The 18,073-nt window shown below is 34.4% G+C and overlaps 1 protein-coding gene across 2 annotated transcripts; it reads right to left on the bottom strand.

Moving 5' to 3' along the window:
* Positions 1-56: 56 nt before the first annotated feature.
* On the bottom strand, positions 57-17,452 carry golim4b (golgi integral membrane protein 4b). 2 transcript variants are annotated; one of them, XM_056478239.1, is made up of 13 exons: positions 16,928-17,449; positions 14,560-14,634; positions 14,331-14,380; positions 14,158-14,211; positions 13,882-14,032; positions 10,907-10,989; positions 10,610-10,693; positions 6,660-6,993; positions 5,241-5,299; positions 4,645-4,770; positions 3,331-3,384; positions 3,151-3,240; positions 57-885 (listed from the first exon to the last, which is right to left on the bottom strand). In XM_056478239.1, exons 1-13 carry the CDS (start codon positions 17,112-17,114, stop codon positions 841-843), a joined length of 1,392 nt encoding a protein of 463 aa, XP_056334214.1. In that variant the 5' UTR covers positions 17,115-17,449; the 3' UTR covers positions 57-840. The 2 variants fall into 2 exon arrangements, with proteins under 2 accessions (XP_056334214.1, XP_056334222.1); XM_056478247.1 differs by lacking the exons at positions 3,151-3,240; positions 3,331-3,384 and having other exon boundaries at positions 16,928-17,452.
* Between the last annotated feature and the right edge of the window lie 621 nt (positions 17,453-18,073).

Raw genomic sequence — 18,073 nt, 5'->3', positions numbered from 1 at the left:
GTTTGATTTCTCATATTCGGCTTTGGGTATACTTTACAGTATTGTAAGATCTTTATTAGAAAAACATTAAACAAAGCATCTCATTTGCATGAACAAATACAGAACACATTCATATAAGTTAAATGATAACGCGAAGAGTTGGGAAGAAAGGTGGTTAACTAAAGCACCGTTTTGATGATATTCTTTCCAATAATAGTTAAAAAAAAATGAATACAAAATATTTGTTTAGATTCATGTGAATATGTCAAAAGCAAATGTTTGAATGTAATTCAGTGTACATGAAAACTACAGTTCCAAAAATAATTGAATTTCTTGAAAGTTTAGTCCCAATGTGCAAGTTTTCACATTAAAGTAACACACCACAGTAAAAGTACCAAAAGTAACAAGTATAAAAACAACAGAAAAGCTTAGTAATACAGTCTCATTTGTTCCTCTTCTTTGTTGTTCCATTTATGCATTACTACTTTTCATAAAGTGAAAAGATAACTGAAGATTATTTTAAAATATATTTTACTTGAAACTTAAAAGTAGAGAACTGAAGGAATATTTAAAACAAAAATAAATAATAATTACTTTCCTGCCCAAAAGAAATCATTCAAATATTCATCGACATATTGAATGCATATCAGCAGGATGCCAGTTCCTATCGCCTTAGTAAGATCAAGAAGACACAAAGCCTTGATTAAAAATAAATGCTGAACAAATCCTTGCAGAAGTCTTGCGTAAGCACAAGTAGTCAGTTCTTCAGAGTTGTTGCAGTTGTACTTTAAGTTTCTGCCAATCAAGAAAAGAAGTGTAAAGTCACTCAGAAGACAGGACATCCCAATCTTTCGATTTCTTTTACTCCTCATTGGCATCAGTTTCTGATTCTGGGTTTGCATGATCCTGAAACAATAATTGTAATAATAATCACTTTAAAAAAACAATTGTACAATAATATTTATAAATAAAAAAAATATATTAAAATAATTAAACTATTTTGTAAACATTTTAGTGCATTTAATTTCTAAATTCACTACTGAACAAAAGTTTGAAATCAATAAGATTTTAAATTTCCCATGAACTGAAAGCTGTGACTGTTATTTTTTCATATTGTGACGCAGTTCCTGAATATCCAGAATATTAAATAACAAAACAGTGGGCTTTTTTTTTCTACTGCGAGCTGAACGGATGTAGTTAAGAAGAGATTTCATTCAGAAAAATGGGGAAAAGTGTTTAGGGAAAGTTATTACAACCTAACAAACACCTCCTCCTGCACCATTTATTGTCAAAACTAGGCATGGGATGATAACCATCCCATTGATTACTGCAGTTTCTAGGATTACTGCAGTTTGGAAAAGTCAAGGTTTTAAAACAGCTAAAATTTTCTGCTACACTGTTCCTATGGTATAAGTTTGTTTTTTAACATGTTTTTCACAACCATTGTTTTTAGGTTTTTAGGGCAACAGTATCTCCAACAGAAAGGGAACTTCTACATCAAAAGCTATGGTTCCAAATATTTTAAATGTTTGTTAAAATAAAATATATTGTGTTCAATGGGGAAAAAAGTTGTTGTTTTTTACCCAGACATTTAATTGGAGCAGTAATCTCAATACCGTGATAATATAAAACTGCGATATTTTTATCCAAGCTTATTATATCATGAGAATCTTATACCGGCCCATGCCTAGTCAAAACTAACAATTGGAGCAGCATGGTTAAATATGTTAGCCATTCCCAATTCCTAAGATATATGTGATCTGACAATTTACTGAAAAAAAAAAACAGGAAGTGCATTTTCAGATTTCAATAAAAGGTTAGAAGGGCAAACCTTTTTTTTCTCTTAATAATATGCATTGATGAATTGTTCACCACAAAGTTTTGATTTCTTGGGGACTTTTAAAATAAAAAAAAAATGCCTTTTCTGCTCATCAATGCTGGATTTATTTTAACCTAAATACAGTAAAAAATACAATTTAAATTCATTGTTTTATAATTGTTCCTGTGATTTAATTAGATTTTATGCTGCTCAAGAATTTTTTTTATTATTATCAGTGTTGAAAACTGTTGGGCTGCTTCATCATTTTGTGTAAACTGTGATACAGTAGCATCCGAAGGTACCATTAAAATATATTCATTTACTTTAATCTATCAAGGACAATTAGTTAAAGAAAAAACTAATTACTAAAACAAAAGCAGGGAAAAAAGTTTTCAACATTGATAATTATACAAATTATTATTATTTAGATTATTAGTAACTGATCATAACAAAACAGCAAACCATATTATAAAGATTTCTGAATGATCATGTGAAACTGAACACTGCAGCAAATTCATCATTGAATCACAGAAATTAATTCCATTATAAAAAATATGAAAACCAAAAACATTACGGATATGTTTGTACAGTTAAAGTCAGAATTATTAGCCCCACTTAGATTTTTTTATAATTTTCAAATATTCAATATCAGATATCAAAGCAAGGAAATTTTCACAGTATGTCTGATAACATTTTTTCTTCAAGAGAAAGCTGTATTTGTTTATTTTGGCTAGAATAAAATGTTTAATTAAAATATACATTTTAAGGTCAGAATTATTAGCCCCTTTAAGCCATATTTGTTTTCGACAAAACAAACCATCTTTATCCAATAACTTGCCTAATTACCCTAACCTGCCTAGTTACCCTAATTAACCTATTTAAGCCTTTAAATGTCACTTTAAATTGTAAATTATCTAGTAAAATATTATTTACTGTCATCATGGCAAAGTTAAATTAAATCAGTTATTAGTAATGAGTTATTAAAACTATTATGTTTAGAAATGTGTTAAAAAAATCTTCTCTCCTTTAAACAGAAATTGGGGCTAATAATTCTGACTTATTGTTTATGTCTTTTGTACTCACTGATTATATGTTCCAAAAAAAGCAAGAAAAATTAAGTTAAAAAAACAAAACAACAACAACAAAAAACAACTAAAACATTTGAAATATAATTAACACATCTCAACATAACAGTTTTTACAGCCTTCTTTAAAATAAAATGTAAAAAATCCTGATCCCAAACTTTTGACTGCTATACATTTGCACATTTTCAGCTAAATTACAAAGATCAGATTCCTCTCTACTTGTTTCTCTCTCTGTTCTGTGACTGCTGGACGGAGCGTTTGTCTGACCTGTACTCTATCACGTTCAGTGTAGAGATCTTCTTCATTCTCGTCTTCCTCCGCTCTCTTCTGTCTGTCATGAACTGATTCATCAAGAGTCTAATGGATGAAGGGAACAAGTCATTTTTCAAGAACCATTTTGTATCTCGTACTCAGCAAGCCAGACCATCAATGGCTGTATTCCCTCACCTCTTCCTCCACATCGTCCTCATATTGCTCATCCGGCTCTGGATTTCCTGCCACCTATTGATATAGTGCATCAGTAATCTGCTTATCACTCCACACCAGTGGATTGAGTTAAAGCATACACTAACGGCAAATTTCTCAACAGGTTTACAGTTTTTTTAAAATCTAAAAATATTAATATTTTATAATATTTGGTTCAAATCCCTAACTAAACATAATGATTTAAACTGCTACAGCATGATAACGAACCATACACCTAAAATATGCCATTTGTTTGTTCAGACTACTTATTCAAAAGGAGCTGAAACAACATGACTCTTGAGTTTTTATTGCAACAAAATAGTTTTATGTTCAATCCACTTACATTTGTAAAAACTAATCAGTTAACTTAATTCCTTCTAGCATTTTTTTTAAAGTGTATGAAAATGGATGGGTGGCATGGTGGCGCAGTGGGGAGTGCTGTCGCCTCACAGCAAGAAGGTTGCTGGTTCATTCCGCTGTGGCGACCCCTGATTAATAATATGATGAAGGTGTTTACATGAGTTGCTTTTTGAATTTTCCTTTCATGGTCCCGTTTTACATGTTATAGCTATAATTCGATTACCATCATTGCGTCACCACGCTTCCATTTCCTTCAGAGTTTCGTGTAATTTCAGGAGTTTCATTTTTAATTTTTCAACTTTAACTGCAGTTTGGCACTTTCACTTTCATTCAGGAACATTTCATGCATGCCTCCATGACAAACGAGATATTGGATGTGAGTAAGAACTGCTTGAAGAGCGCCGCGTGGAAAAAAAACCTTCACATTTCGCGATGCAGGGGTCTGTTGTCCTTCACTGGCTCGATAGGTGCAGAGAACAGTGTCAAACAGCCAGGTGTATGTATAAACTATCCTGTTGCAAAACGCGGTGAAAATTAAGATGTTTACATGTCTGTACTGCACTTCAATAATGCGACTAAAATTGGCATACGCCACATGTCTTAATTCGATTTCTGTTTAGTTAAATTATGAACTCAATCGGATAAATCAAAAAACGCTGTTTACATGGAAGACTCTTAATTAGAGTATTGCATTAAAATCGGATTATTGGTGCCCATGTAAACGTACTCAGTGATTTCTAAAGAAACTTTAATTGTTACATGACATTCTTAAAAGAATAATAATATTGTAATTTTAAATGTAATATTTAAATAGCTGTATATTTACTAACATATATAGCTTTAGTGCTTTAAAACACAAATTTAATGAAAGTTGTCCAAGAAAAGATTAGAAGTCAAAAATAATTGAAGAGGCTCTTGTCCTTCTTCTTAACTCACCACAAGCTGTTCATCCTCTTCAGGCCTGATCTTGTCCGCATTAGTCTTGTACTCAGTTTCTTCTTCATCCTCTTCTTCGTTCTGGTTGTTGGCCTCAATCTCTGTGTTCAAGTTTTTCCCTATGCCCTGCTCAAAAGAGTCATTTTAAAGAGAGAATAAGTCATTAATAGAAAAACTGCAACTTCAAATGATGTAATTTCCTGTGATAAAACATTAAAGAAATTTTAATTTGCACTTCAAAGTCAAATAATCGAGCTTTTCAAGAAATAATACAGAGAAAGTGCTGCCACAGTGTTTACGCCACAGTGCCTTGATGTTATTGAATAATTAATTTATGACTCTGCATGCAATTTGTCTACATTCGCACAGTGTGTAAGTGGTCTGAATTAATTTTTTCTCTCTCGATATGTGACACAGATTTCTGAACAGCATCAACACAAACATCAGTCTTTTCAAATCTGATTTGGGCAGCTTTCATTTGTCTGATCATGCAGTTCTTATACAGTGCATCAGAGGGAAAAAATGCAGATTTAAAAAGACTCTGCTAGATGTACTGTATATACAATAACATCTACACAGCATTATCACACACACACCTGTTTTGGAGCATCTTCCACATGTTTTGCATTTTCTTTTCCTGCCAAAACTGCATTGCCTGTATTTCAGGAAAGTGAAATTAAATATTTACTGTAAATGTGCTATGTCCATTTCTATTCTAAGATTTTAAATAGTAATGTTAATTTGACATCTAAACACGTCTTTTATGCTCACCAAGACTGAACTGCATTTAATTTATTTATAATAATTTAATTGATAAATTTTTCATTTATTGTTATAATGAAAATTGATGATTAATTAAAACATTTTTTTGTAAAGACTGTGATGAAAAGAGAGAAACTGATGCTTTTATTTAGCAAGCTGACATTAATTTGATTAAAAGTGACTATTAAAGACAATTATAATACATTTTAATCTTCACATTAAAATAAATTCAACAAAATTACATCAAAATTTAAAAAATTTATGCTGTTTGCTTCTTTTAATTCATCAAAGAAACTTGAAAAAAGTTATCAATAGCCATTATAATTCACTGAGTAAGTACTAATAATAATTAAGCCCTAAATCAGCATACTCTAATTATTTCTGGAAGATCATGTGACACATTAAAAATGGGGTAATGGTGTTGATTATTCAGCTTTGCCATAACAATAATTTGTGTCATATAATCAGATTAAAATGACAATTTATTAATATTACAAGAAAACACCTATTATAAATATTATTTCATAATTTCACAAAATAAATACAACCTTGGTGAACATGAGGTGTATTTTAAAAATACGAAACACTGTATGTATTCTAAACATTTGTCCAGTAGTGTAAACAAAAACATATATTGTTTTCTTTTTATCCTTATGTATTTATTAGGCCATCTCAGCTCCACACAACTGTCTAGTAACACTCTGGACTTTCATCCGAGAAACCCCTAGCTTCATAAAAAAATTACAAAATAAATAAATACAGCCTTGGTGAACACAAGCGGCATCCCAGCAAACAATTTTGTGTTTAATAGACATCTAATAGATATATAAATGTAGACAGCTTGGCTAAAACAAGGCTAAACTTGGGCTGTCCGTGAAAATCCAATAGACATCTAAGATACTAATAGACAGGTTAGACAGACTAGGTTAGATGTCATTCATTTTAGTTTTGGCCTAGACGTCTATTTTCACTGACAGCCCAAGTTAAGCCTTGTTTTAGCCAAGGCGACTATGTTTAGACGTCTATTAGACATCTTTTAAAAGCAAAAAATGCTTTCTGGGATATTTAAAAAATATTAAACACTTTTGCAGTAGCATAAACATATATTGTTTTCTTTTTATCCTTATGTATTTATTAGGCCATCTCAGCTACACAACTATCTAGTAATACTATGGACTTTCATCCAAGAACCCCTAGCTTCATAAAAAAATCACAAAAAAGCCAACACCTGCCACAAAAATACCCTTCCTTACCAGCAAGAACTGGATCCAAAGCCTCAAAGTGCGCTTTGGTTGTGTGAAGTGGCTCTGTCTGTGTCTGTTTCTCCAGGCTTTGGCTTAGCGTGTTGCGAGGGTTAATGCCCAGCTCTTCTGGGTTTGATAAGGAATGTTCCAGCTCTGCCTTTTCCCCCTTATCCTCTCCTCCTCTATCCTTTGATGTGCTTCTCTCCTCTTTCTTGCCGTTTCCCTCAGCAAAAATATCAATTTGCCGAGGCTGCTTCATTGCCACTTTGGTCACATTGTTATTTTCAATCTCCAACACACCTCGAGGGGAAAAGCCTTTTCCATTTCCCTCATATCCTTCCACCTGTAAAGGAGAAACATCCCTATGACCAAAGTGTGGTGTGGCCTGATGATAAGACACTTGCATTAGCCACAGCTACACATTTAGCTACAAGAGTTTTCTCATCCTCAAGTTGACAAACTAGCTCAAATGCCTTTGATTATATACTCCGACTGCGGTGGGAAGTGAGAATAATTCGAAAAACGGATTAAGACTTAATCCGTTTGTGACGTGAGAGTGTGAACGGCACACATTCATGTCTACAGCAGGTTCCTCTATAGGCTTTCTTGCAAATAAAAAGGAATGGATGAATGAGTGAGTCTTTAGCGTTGTACATTTTACATTTTCCTTTGTACCTGAATGGGTTTATAATGCAGATCCTCATTTGGGCGTTCTACTGTCTCCGGTCTATAGCTGCTGGTGCATTCGCTTGCAGATTTATCAATTTTAGCTGCAGCGGATGCTTTATATAGCTTTTCCACCTGAAGCTTTATTCAAACACTGAATCAGGATGGAGTTAGAAATTCCTCAAGTGATACTTTGTGATGCTTGGATTGGGTAATGAAAGTCAAATAATACGAGGCCCGACGCTACTAGAGAAATATGCTGACTCAGCATAGAGAGACTCGAAAACATAAATTAAATAAACAGCCAGGGAGAAAATGTGCTGAATTTATAATGTAAGATAACTGCACGTTATAAATTCTGACCCTCATAAATAATTGTTATGAAATATATTCCCTCGGATTTATTCGAGAACCTGCGATTACATGATTCCGCTGAAGATATGATAACCTGCAATGCGAGGTGAGGAAGAATAAGTAGTCTAAATGGTAGAATGGAGCCGCATTATATCCGGTCAGATGTAATGATGGTATTAAAATGTTAATGGCAGGCAAACATGCATCACTCACGCAGGGTCAGCTGTCGGCTGTGGAAACGCATCTGTAGTTATTACAGCTTGAACCTGAGGCCTGAGGCGTAAAAGAAAATTCAGCCATAATATGAGTCTCCTGCAGACATGCTCAGCACAATGATATAGAGAAGAGTTTTCAACAAACTTAACTTAATTCACTCATCTGCCTGCATGTAAAATGAGAAAATGATTAGTAGGTAGAAGCGTTTGGGCTCAGATTTTGTTTTAATGAATGAAAAATTTGATTCAGCAAGTATTAATGGCTCAATATGTTCATTATTATTTATATATTTTGTTAAAATGCATACTTACGTTATCTCAAATGTTTTGAAGAATGTTTAAATATAGAGAATAAGCTATTTTTGACCGTGCCCTGATCACAGCCTCGATTTCTTTTTATTCGAGGCTTTAATATGTTCTTTGCTTTATTAGACTGCACAGAGCAGCATTATAACTTAGCTCTAAAATGTATTTACTATCATAAAAACAGTGCTGCTTCTTCTCGTGTGATTACATCCCAAAGAAACAGAAGCGTAAAATGATATACTGTGCCTTTAAATTGATTAATTGTATTATGTTTGGTTTAGTTTTGCTTGCAGAGTTTTCTATTGTTATTTGTTGTCATGGTTTCTATTTATTTGCACACCTCTTACTTGTTTATTTGCATTTTGTTGATTTGCGTTTAGCAGATTTTGTTCCAAGTTCTTTTCTCAGTGTCATCAGTGTTAATGTGATTGTTTAGTGTTTATTTTGAGTTTATCTGTCTTCATTAAAGTTGCCTTGAATCTTATATTCACATTATACTGCAACATAGGTTCATTCTGAAAACTTAGCCCTATATACATTTCTGCAGATCACAAATTATGTAGTCAGAAGTACGTAGAGCTACAGGGCTCGAAATTGCGACCGTTTTGGTCACAAAATGTTCACAGCATACGCGGATTTAGGAGACATTCATGCATTATGCATCTTTGCACCTAAAAACACCAAACGCAGAGCTCAGGAATAATTTAAAACAGTTGACATGTCAACTTGCTGCAGTAAATAAAGCCTGCAATGCTTGTCTCGCTTTCAAGCTCTTCTTATTGGCCCACTGCGCTAGAACAGAACGCAAATGAATTGGTTAATATCAGCTGTCAATCACTCAGTTCCGATGACAGGGAGCTACAGCCACGAAAGTGTAAAGGTCTGGAATCTGGATACGAGAGAATGAAAACAACACTGACAGCATAAGTTTTAGAAACCACCTAAAATTACAAATAATGACACATTTGATCAGTGATCATGTAATGAATATCAATCCAGCATTTACACTTTTCGAAGAGTGGATAAAAGACTTCCAGTGGTTAAAGTCCGCCGTGAAAATGACTAAAGCATTCACCGTAAAGCCGGTGGGACAGAGTTGTCAGGTAACAGATTCTATTTAATCATGTCACGATGCTGTCAGTCGTGCGTCTGGCACCATGTTCACCATCGCTAAAGAGCATGCATTAACTGAGATTAAATAATATTGCAGCTTGTAAAAAGACTGTTATTGCTATTAAGATGACTTATGCAAATAATAAGTTATATGTCAATAGCATCTGTGCAATATCAGACAACACCCGTGAGAACAGCACAGTTATTATCATTAACTCAGTTCATCTTATTCACGTCATGCAGTGAGTGCAGGACCGGTGGGTGCATGCAGATTTTTGTTTATTTGTTAGTTTTGATTAGTGTTGATTTCAAATGCAATAAATCTGTTAAAATAAAATGTGTAGTAACTGTGCTCATAATTTTTGGTGGGTGTGACAAAATTTTGTCTGGTGCAGAATGTGGTAAAATCTGAAAACGTGGTAAAGATCAGGCGAGGACTTTTCTTTTTCTATATTTGTTTTTTAAAACTGTGGGTTGGGTTTAGGGAAGTGGGTGGTGAGGTCAATATGTGCTTTTTAAAACACTATTGGTTGGGTTTAGGGAAGGAGGAGGCTGGGTCATTCAAACAGTCAGTCAACAGCAGCCTCTAGTGGATCTAGTGGAGAACAGCAGGCACGAATGAAATCACTTGCGAGAGAAATTTGAGATGTGAAATAGCATACACGGGCCTGTGAAAACAAAAACTGCAAAAAACTTAGCTCCTGGGACATATTTGGCGCTCTACAGAAATATGTATAAAGGTACATTTTCAGAATGAGCCTGAGTTGTTATATTTACATATTTACTTACACATTTTGTAAGTTAAACTACACACAGCACCATGTAACAAAAAGCGAAAGTTTTTGAATTATCAAAAAATTTATTACAGGAATTATTCAAATTATTTCCGAAGGATTATGTGACATTAAAAAAGTTCAGCCTGGCCTTCACAAAAACAATTAACAATATTAGTGTTCCTACTGAATGTTGACCAAATAAATGCAGCCTTAGTGAGAATAAGAGATTCAAACATTAAAAATCCTACTGACCTCAAACCTTTCAACAGTAGTATGTTATCTTAAAAGGTTAGACAACACCAACAATTAATATTTTCTTACATTAATAGCAAACATCATACATTAAGTGTTAAGAAGTAGTATCGATAAGCAGCATGAAACATTTATTTTATAATTGCATGTTCTTTTATGTGCTTATTTGTCTATTATTTGGCATGCAGTGGCAGAATGTGATGTATAAGATGACACACACAACTACAAATCTTGATTCTGGCAAACATAAAAACAGTACTCATGACTGTGATTTTACCTGGGCTGCAACAACTGCATTTTTATGGTCTTCTAATACCAGTTTAAGATGATCTTTTGAAGCTTGAAGATTCTTGTGCTGTTCCTGAAATGGTGCAATTTCATTATGTCAGCTTTGAATATTCACAGTACACATAAACCATTTACACGTTTTCACTGGATTTCGTTTATATCCTCCACACATCAAGCTGAACCTGAAATACTGTGTGTCCTTAACTGAACTACGACTTGAAAATTCAAACTCCCTTTAAACCCTAATCACATAATGCATCCCAGAATCCTTTGTAGTTTCTCTGACCTGCACGTCAAGTAACTGCGTGTAGATATCCTGATGAGCTTTCCGCAGCTGTCTGTTCTCCTCTCGAAGGTTGTACACGTTCTCTACAAGGAGAAATCAGGTGATGAAAAACTCTGGCAAATGTATATGGTCAAGCGCATTTTATATGGATGGAAATGGATTTGCTATGAGCCTTGAAGAAAAATGGTTCACCCAAAAAATGAAAATCCGCTGTTAATTTAGTCACCCTCCAAGAGCTAGGTGAGTTTTTTATTCTGTGGAAGATTAAAGTTTTTTAGCTGAATCCGTGGTCCTTGGTGATTCATAAAATGCCAAAGGCTAAGGCGGCTTCAGATTATAGAGTCAAAATAAATACCTGAAGCTCATGATGATACAATGCACCAAGGTCCATTCATTAAAAATCGCATTTAATATTCTACTGAAGAACAAAATGTCCCCCACATCTTGAATAGCATGAGGGTGAGTAAATTAACAGCAAATTTTCAATATTTCACTCAAAAATAATAATACACCCATATTTTTTCACCCTTACATGGTTTCAAACCTGCATATCCAAGATGGCGCCGATGATGATGGCCGCCTCCGTGTCGTACTCTGCAGTAGTGTTTGTGTTTTTGTTAGTTTGTCCTGTCTCGAGTCATATTCCTACAATTAGTTTCTGTATATTTGCTCTCACTACTTCTATTTTTTTTTTTAAATATATATTTATTATCTGTTTTTTGTCCTGTCTCTGTAATCCTGTTGCACTGTAGAAGCTCTGTCACGAAAACAAATTCCTCGTATGTGTGAACATACCTGGCAATAAAGCTCTTTCTGATTCTGATTCTGATTCTATTTTATTTCCTTTAGTGAATACAAAAAAGAAGATATTTTCAAGAATCTGGATAACCAAACATTTTGGTGCTCATTGACATACAGTTGAAGTCAGAATTATTAGCCCCCTATGATTTTTTTTTCTTTTTTAAATATTTCCAAATGATATTTAACAGAGCAAGGACATTTTCATCATGTCTGATAATATTTTTTCTTCTTCGGGAAAGTCTTACTTGTTTTATTTCGGCTAGAATAAAAGCTGTTTTTAATTTTTTTTTAAACCATTTTAAGGTCAGAATTATTATCCAGTTTAAGCTATATATTTTTCAATTGTCTACAGAACAAACCATCATTATACAATAACTTGCCTAATTACCCTAACCTGCCTAGTTAACCTAATTAACCTAGTTAAGCCTTTAAATGTCACTTCAAGCTGTGTGTCTTGAAAAATATCTAGTACAATATTATTTACTGTCATCATGGCAAAGATAAAAGAAATCAATTATTAGAGATGAGTTAATAAAACTATTATGTTTAGAAATGTGTTGAAAAAAATCTCCCTCTGTTAAACAGAAATTGGGGGGGGGGAAATAAACAGGGGGCTAATAATTCTGACTTCCACTGTATATGATATTTAGTTTTTCACATTTTTCTTTTTTTCAAATGGGGACCTGCAAAAGTTTCAACACAGGCTCATTGTGGATACGTAGCCCTGTCTACATATCTAGAGAACGTTAATTATGTAGCCAGAGGTACGTCTTGCAGCATTTCGTCTTTAAAATGAACACTGCAGGCAGTATGATGCCAATGGAGGCTTCTGATCCTTTTAGCACTACCAGCTGGCCGCTTACATTTATGTGGATGGCTTTTCTAGAGTTACCAGTTTGCCCAGTGACTCACTGCATATGTTGGCAGACTCGGAATGTGGAGCAGAGTTGACCGCGATGAGGGGGTTCGAGTCCGGGGAAGATCAGCTCCAGAAACCAGGTAAAACAAAAGCAAAAATTAAATTAAATAAATAAATATACAAAAGGCTGATAACGTGGTGACATCACGCGGCTGCGATGGCTTTTCTTTTTCTATATTGCTTTTAAAAACACTATTGGTTGGGTTTAGGAAATGGGGTGAATGGGTCAGTCAGTCAATTGACAGCAAGCTGGCCTGGTCGGCTGAAGTGTATAATGCACCCTCTGGTGGATTTAGGTGAGAAAAGGACACATGAGAGAAATTTGAGACAATCAAAAAGTCTACACAGCAGCCTCTGGTGGATTTCCAGTTACGTATTTCGCTGTCCCCAGAAATGTAGATCTGGGCAGGTATCCGCAATAAGCCTGGGAAAAGTTTGGTTGCCTGGACTCTTTAAAATATTTTTTTTTTTTGTGTCTGTGTGTCCATACAGGTTTGAAACAATAAATGATGACAGAATATGTGACCATGGACCACAACACCAATCTTATATTACACAGGCATATGGGTCTTTTATTTTAAATTAAGTTTATCATATTCTCTTTTATGCCAAAATCATTAGAATCATAAGTAAAGAGATGATGTTCCATGAAGACATTTCCTACATTTCCTATCATAAATATTTCAAACTTTTGATATGTAATGTGAATTGCTAATGTAAGAGCCATAATTTAATCTAATTTATTAATAGTGCCCAAATTCATGTAGAGTTTACACATTGATATGTTTAGTTGTGTACATTTGTTGATTTCACCCCTACTCCTTTGTTTGCAATGGTTTGCTCCACCTTTATTGGAGTGATATAAAATGTTATATAGGTTAATAATACGAGATAGGAGAGTGAAAGAAAGAAAGAAAGAAAGAAAGAAAGAAAGAAAGAAAGAAAGAAAGAAAGAAAGAAAGAAAGAAAGAAAAAAAGATGGAGCAACACAGTTTTTAGCCGAAGTTTATTGTTATGCTTCTTGATAACTCAGTAAACATCTTTAATTGGAAAGAAACCCGATTAAGAACCTAATTTTTACCTATTTAAATGTATTTTTAACTCTCAGATTCCAGATTTTCATGCATTTATCTCAATTTTATTTAAAAATAGACACTTATGACTGGTGGTTTTGTGGGTCACGTATTAATATCTGGGTGAACTGTCTCTTTAAATTTGATGACTCTGAATACATTCCCCCAGCAGACTAATTTACCTTTAAGTCTGGATATTTCAACCTCCTTCTCCCTCTGCAGGTTGTCTATTTTCAGCCTGTGTTCATCCAGAACACGCTCATGATCCTGCCCTTGATTCTGATGCTTCTCCTGAAGTTCATAGTACTGCATCTTTAAATCTTCATGTTGGGACTGACATAGGCATATAGACAAGATGCCAATCCAATGACAAATGATTAGGTTTAGCAAAATCACTATTAATATATCATATTTCAAACAGAGCTACGTAATTGCTTCCATTACGAATGGCATCTCACCTGCAGTATTTGGTGCTCTGTCTGCAGAGAGTTCAGTCGATAGGTTGAATCTTGCTGTTGGGTCGAACGAAATAGCAAAAGTTATTATTCATCCACAACAGCTGAAACAACTCGGTCGGCTCAATCATGTTTACGCATCATTAGCAATCAAAACACCATACGTTTTAAATTACCTTCTCTTTGTTGAGGGCCTTCTGTGACTCCCGCTTAAACACGAGGAAATCTATGATGTATTGACAATCAATAGAGGCTTTTAAAAACAAACGTCAAGCACACTGCATACAGCACAACCTGGACTCATTATCATTCATTATCTGTCATCATCATTATCAAATCGCATCCAGATTAAGTGGGTCGTGTATATCAGGAAATCAATTGATGTGCAAATGAACAGGACATTACCCTCTTCAGCCTTCTTGTGCTCCAGTCTTTCCTTCTGGAGGGATTTCTCTAGTTTAGAATGGTGCTCGTATACAACTGAAAAAGAGAAAACACATTTTTACTGGCATCTTGGCATGCAAGTTCAATGTAAAGCAATCGTGCCAAGAAAAAGTGAATTGGGGCTGCATCTGAAGGTAATCTGCATGGACGTGATGCAATTGCAATGTCAAAAGCATCAGTTGCATCGCTTTACTGCCATCCACATAACCTTTTCTGTAGTCCCATGGGATAGTAAAGTGTCCAAAGGATGCATGCTTCAAAATCTTCCTGGTAATTTTAGATTATGAGTATGAAGAAATCACACCAACTTGATTTGTCATATCACCAACTATAGTTTAAGTGTAATTTACCTGTAGTTTACTTCATTAAAATGATTACATTTATGCATAATTTCCGAAGTAATATTCATAGAGTATTATAATCCTAAACAGCAATCAAAGTAATTTAAAATAGCTTTATTGTAGATAAATATTAGTTAAAATATACAGTTTGTACAGTATATTGCCACAGCCATATCACCCTGCAGCCCAAGACCAGTTACTCACTGAAGCTAAGCAGGGCTGAGCCTGGTTAGTACCTGGATGGGAGACCACATGGGGAAACTACTAAATTGCTGTTGGTAGTGGTGTTAGTGAGGCCAGCAGGGGGTGCTCAATGTGGATCTGTGTGAGTCCTGATGCCCCAATAAAGTGAAGGGGACACGGATGAGATGTTAAATCAAGGCCTTTCTGTAGTCATTAAAAATCCTTACTTCTCGTAAAGAGTATGGGTGTAACCCCGGTGTCCTGGCCCAAATTCCCCCCATCGGCCCTTACCTACCATGGCCCCTCAATCTTACCCATCCCCCGAATTGGCTCTATCACTGTCATTCCACTCCACCTATATAGCTGGTGCGCCGTTGTCCTGTGGCTGCCTTAGCATCATCCAAGTGGATGCTGCACACTGGTGGTAATGTGAAGCGACCCCCCCCCCCTTCCTTGTGAAGCACTTTGGGTGTATGGCCGTACACGATAAATGCACTATATAAATACACATTACATTACAAAAAAAATTATTATGTCTATGATCATTATGTCCCCATAAAGATAGCTGTAAAAGTGTGTGTCTGTGTGAATTGTGATAATATTTTACAGGTAAATACATTTAAAGTAAACTTTATAGTAATTTAAAGTAACTTTACCTTTTAATCACAATAATAAAGATAATTCTGTTCTTATTAGTGGATTTTTAAATCTAAATAAATATTCTTATCTTAGTTGTAAACCATGTACAGTTCATTCATTTGCCTTTAATAAAAGTAATTATTATTATATTCAAATAAAAAATAGTTATAAGTCAGCTATTGAGAAATACAGTGCCGATCATCAAAAGCTTAGGGTCAGTTTTTTTTTTTTTTAAGAAAATTATTCTGTTCATCAAGGTGGCATTTATTAAATGTAAAAAAGTTAATAAATACATTATTAAATATTTATAAATTTTTCTTATTGTATGTAGTTTTAAACTAATTATTACTTCAGTTATTATTGCTTTTATTACTATTAATAATAATAGTAATAATAATAATTAATATTAGAGTGATCTCTGAAGGATCATGTGAAGACTGGAGTAATGAAGCTGAAAGTTAATCTTGAAAATCACTGGAATAAATTATTAAATTTAATTATAAACTACTTTTGAACAGTTATTTTATAATGCAATAACATTTCACAATTTTACAGTTTGTACTGTATTTTTGATGAAATGAATGCAGTCTTAATGAGCAAGGTAAGCTTATTTTAAAACATTTAAAAATCCTACTGACCCCAAACTTTTGACCGGGAGTGTATAAGCCTGAAATATGTAAACTTGAAATTATTATTTACTTCAAATGACAAAAGAAATGAAAAATAAGATAACGACAGTAATGTGAACCTATATGTCCTGAAAATAATTTCATAATGCAACAGATGTGATCTGGATAATAGTTGACAGGTTTCAACGATACTAACACCATAATATGGCACAGAGAGGTGAAAATCCTCAGTGTAGTGTTAACTAACGTCTGTCAAAGGAGCCCATTCAAAAGCTCAGAGACAGAAAGCAAATCAGTATTCTAAAGGAATGTTGTTCACAAAAAAAAATGCTGATGTTGTCATGATGCGTATTAGCTGCTCTATTATCCTGCGCCAAATATTATGCGTGGATAAGAGGAATTAACAAACAGGCCAAAACATTTTGAATTGAAATCTCCGGAGGCATCCATCAGATTTCTCCAAACAATCAGATAAACCCTAATCAAACATCTAATACAACGTGCCTTCGCTGTAGGATCTTTTGATTAATTTTGTACCTTGCAGCTGCGCAGAAAGGGACTCTTGATGCTGCTGGTACTTCAAAGCGGTCGCCTCAGTCTTTTTCAGCTCTTTATGCATCTCATATGAGATCATGAAGGCGCACAACGTCCCGCAGACGAAGATGACAAGGAGGAAAGACTGAAATATTCTTCTCTGTCGTCTCGAACAAATCCCTTTGCCCATCTTTTTTCCTCCTCTTCTTGAGTAGACGGTATAGACTATGTGCCATCCGATTCTTCAGAGACGTAAATGTTTAGGAAAGCCACAATGATCCGTCTGTTTATTTTTTTCCTGCTCGCGATGCTGCCCCTTTAATGGACGCACCAGTTGCTTTCTTATATATTTTTCTCTTACAGTTAGCTGTAATTATAGGCTACTTAGCCCTTTCGGAAAAAGTAAATTCGACTAATGGCTATGAGTTGGCTTTTTCAAAACTTTCATACGTGTCATTCTGAAAGGACTATCATTAAAGTCCGTTTTTTTCTCGCCAACTCCTCCCTTTTGAGTGCAGTGCCATCCAGAGGCTAGTGCGCGAAACTAAAACACTCACATAGATCAGGCTAATTTTAAAAGTGTTTATATTTAATAAAAATTAACAATTTGGTGCTGGACCTTTTTTTAAATTCCAATTTTAAACTATATTTTGATTAAGTGTTGTTTATTTAAATGTTTTGTGTTTTGGGGAGATTTTAGTAGTAGTAGTAGTAGTAGTATTAAACTTTATTGTCCTTGACAGGAAATTTGTTATGGGCATTGCCATATTGCTGCAGACATACCATAAAACAAACATTAAAAACAATACAAAATACAGTAGTTACAATAATTATAGTGCTATTTAAGATAAACTTTTAAATAAACCCACGGAAACAGGTACAAATGGTTTCTTATATCGGCTCAACCTACACTTAGGGACTCTATATCTTCTACCAGAGGGAAGCAGTTTATAATGTGAAAACAAAAAATGAGTTGGATCATTCAGAATCCTTTCCACCTGATTAAGGACACCATTCTCATATAAAACTTGAGGATTAAAATATTCATTGTGCCCAACAATTTTCCTTCCTGTCTTTAAGTGATGCATGAATTTAGATTTACACTGTACAGATAGGTTGCCAAACCACACTGTGATACCTGACAATGAG

This window comes from Danio aesculapii, chromosome 2 (genome assembly GCF_903798145.1).
Source record: "Danio aesculapii chromosome 2, fDanAes4.1, whole genome shotgun sequence".
NCBI classification, from domain to species: domain Eukaryota; kingdom Metazoa; phylum Chordata; class Actinopteri; order Cypriniformes; family Danionidae; genus Danio; species Danio aesculapii.
This window is presented reverse-complemented; position numbering and strand designations above follow the sequence as displayed.

Bases quoted from the DNA above. Each gene is read 5' to 3' on its own strand.
- golim4b (XM_056478239.1), bottom strand. From the start codon at position 17,114: ATGGGCAAAGGGATTTGTTCGAGACGACAGAGAAGAATATTTCAGTCT. The intron at 4,771-5,240 runs GTGTGTGTGTGA...TCTTTTGAGCAG, and splicing joins TGGAAGATGCTCCAAAACAG to GGCATAGGGAAAAACTTGAA. The intron at 886-3,150 runs GTCAGACAAACG...TTATTGTTTCAG, and splicing joins CTGAACGTGATAGAGTACAG to GATCATGCAAACCCAGAATC.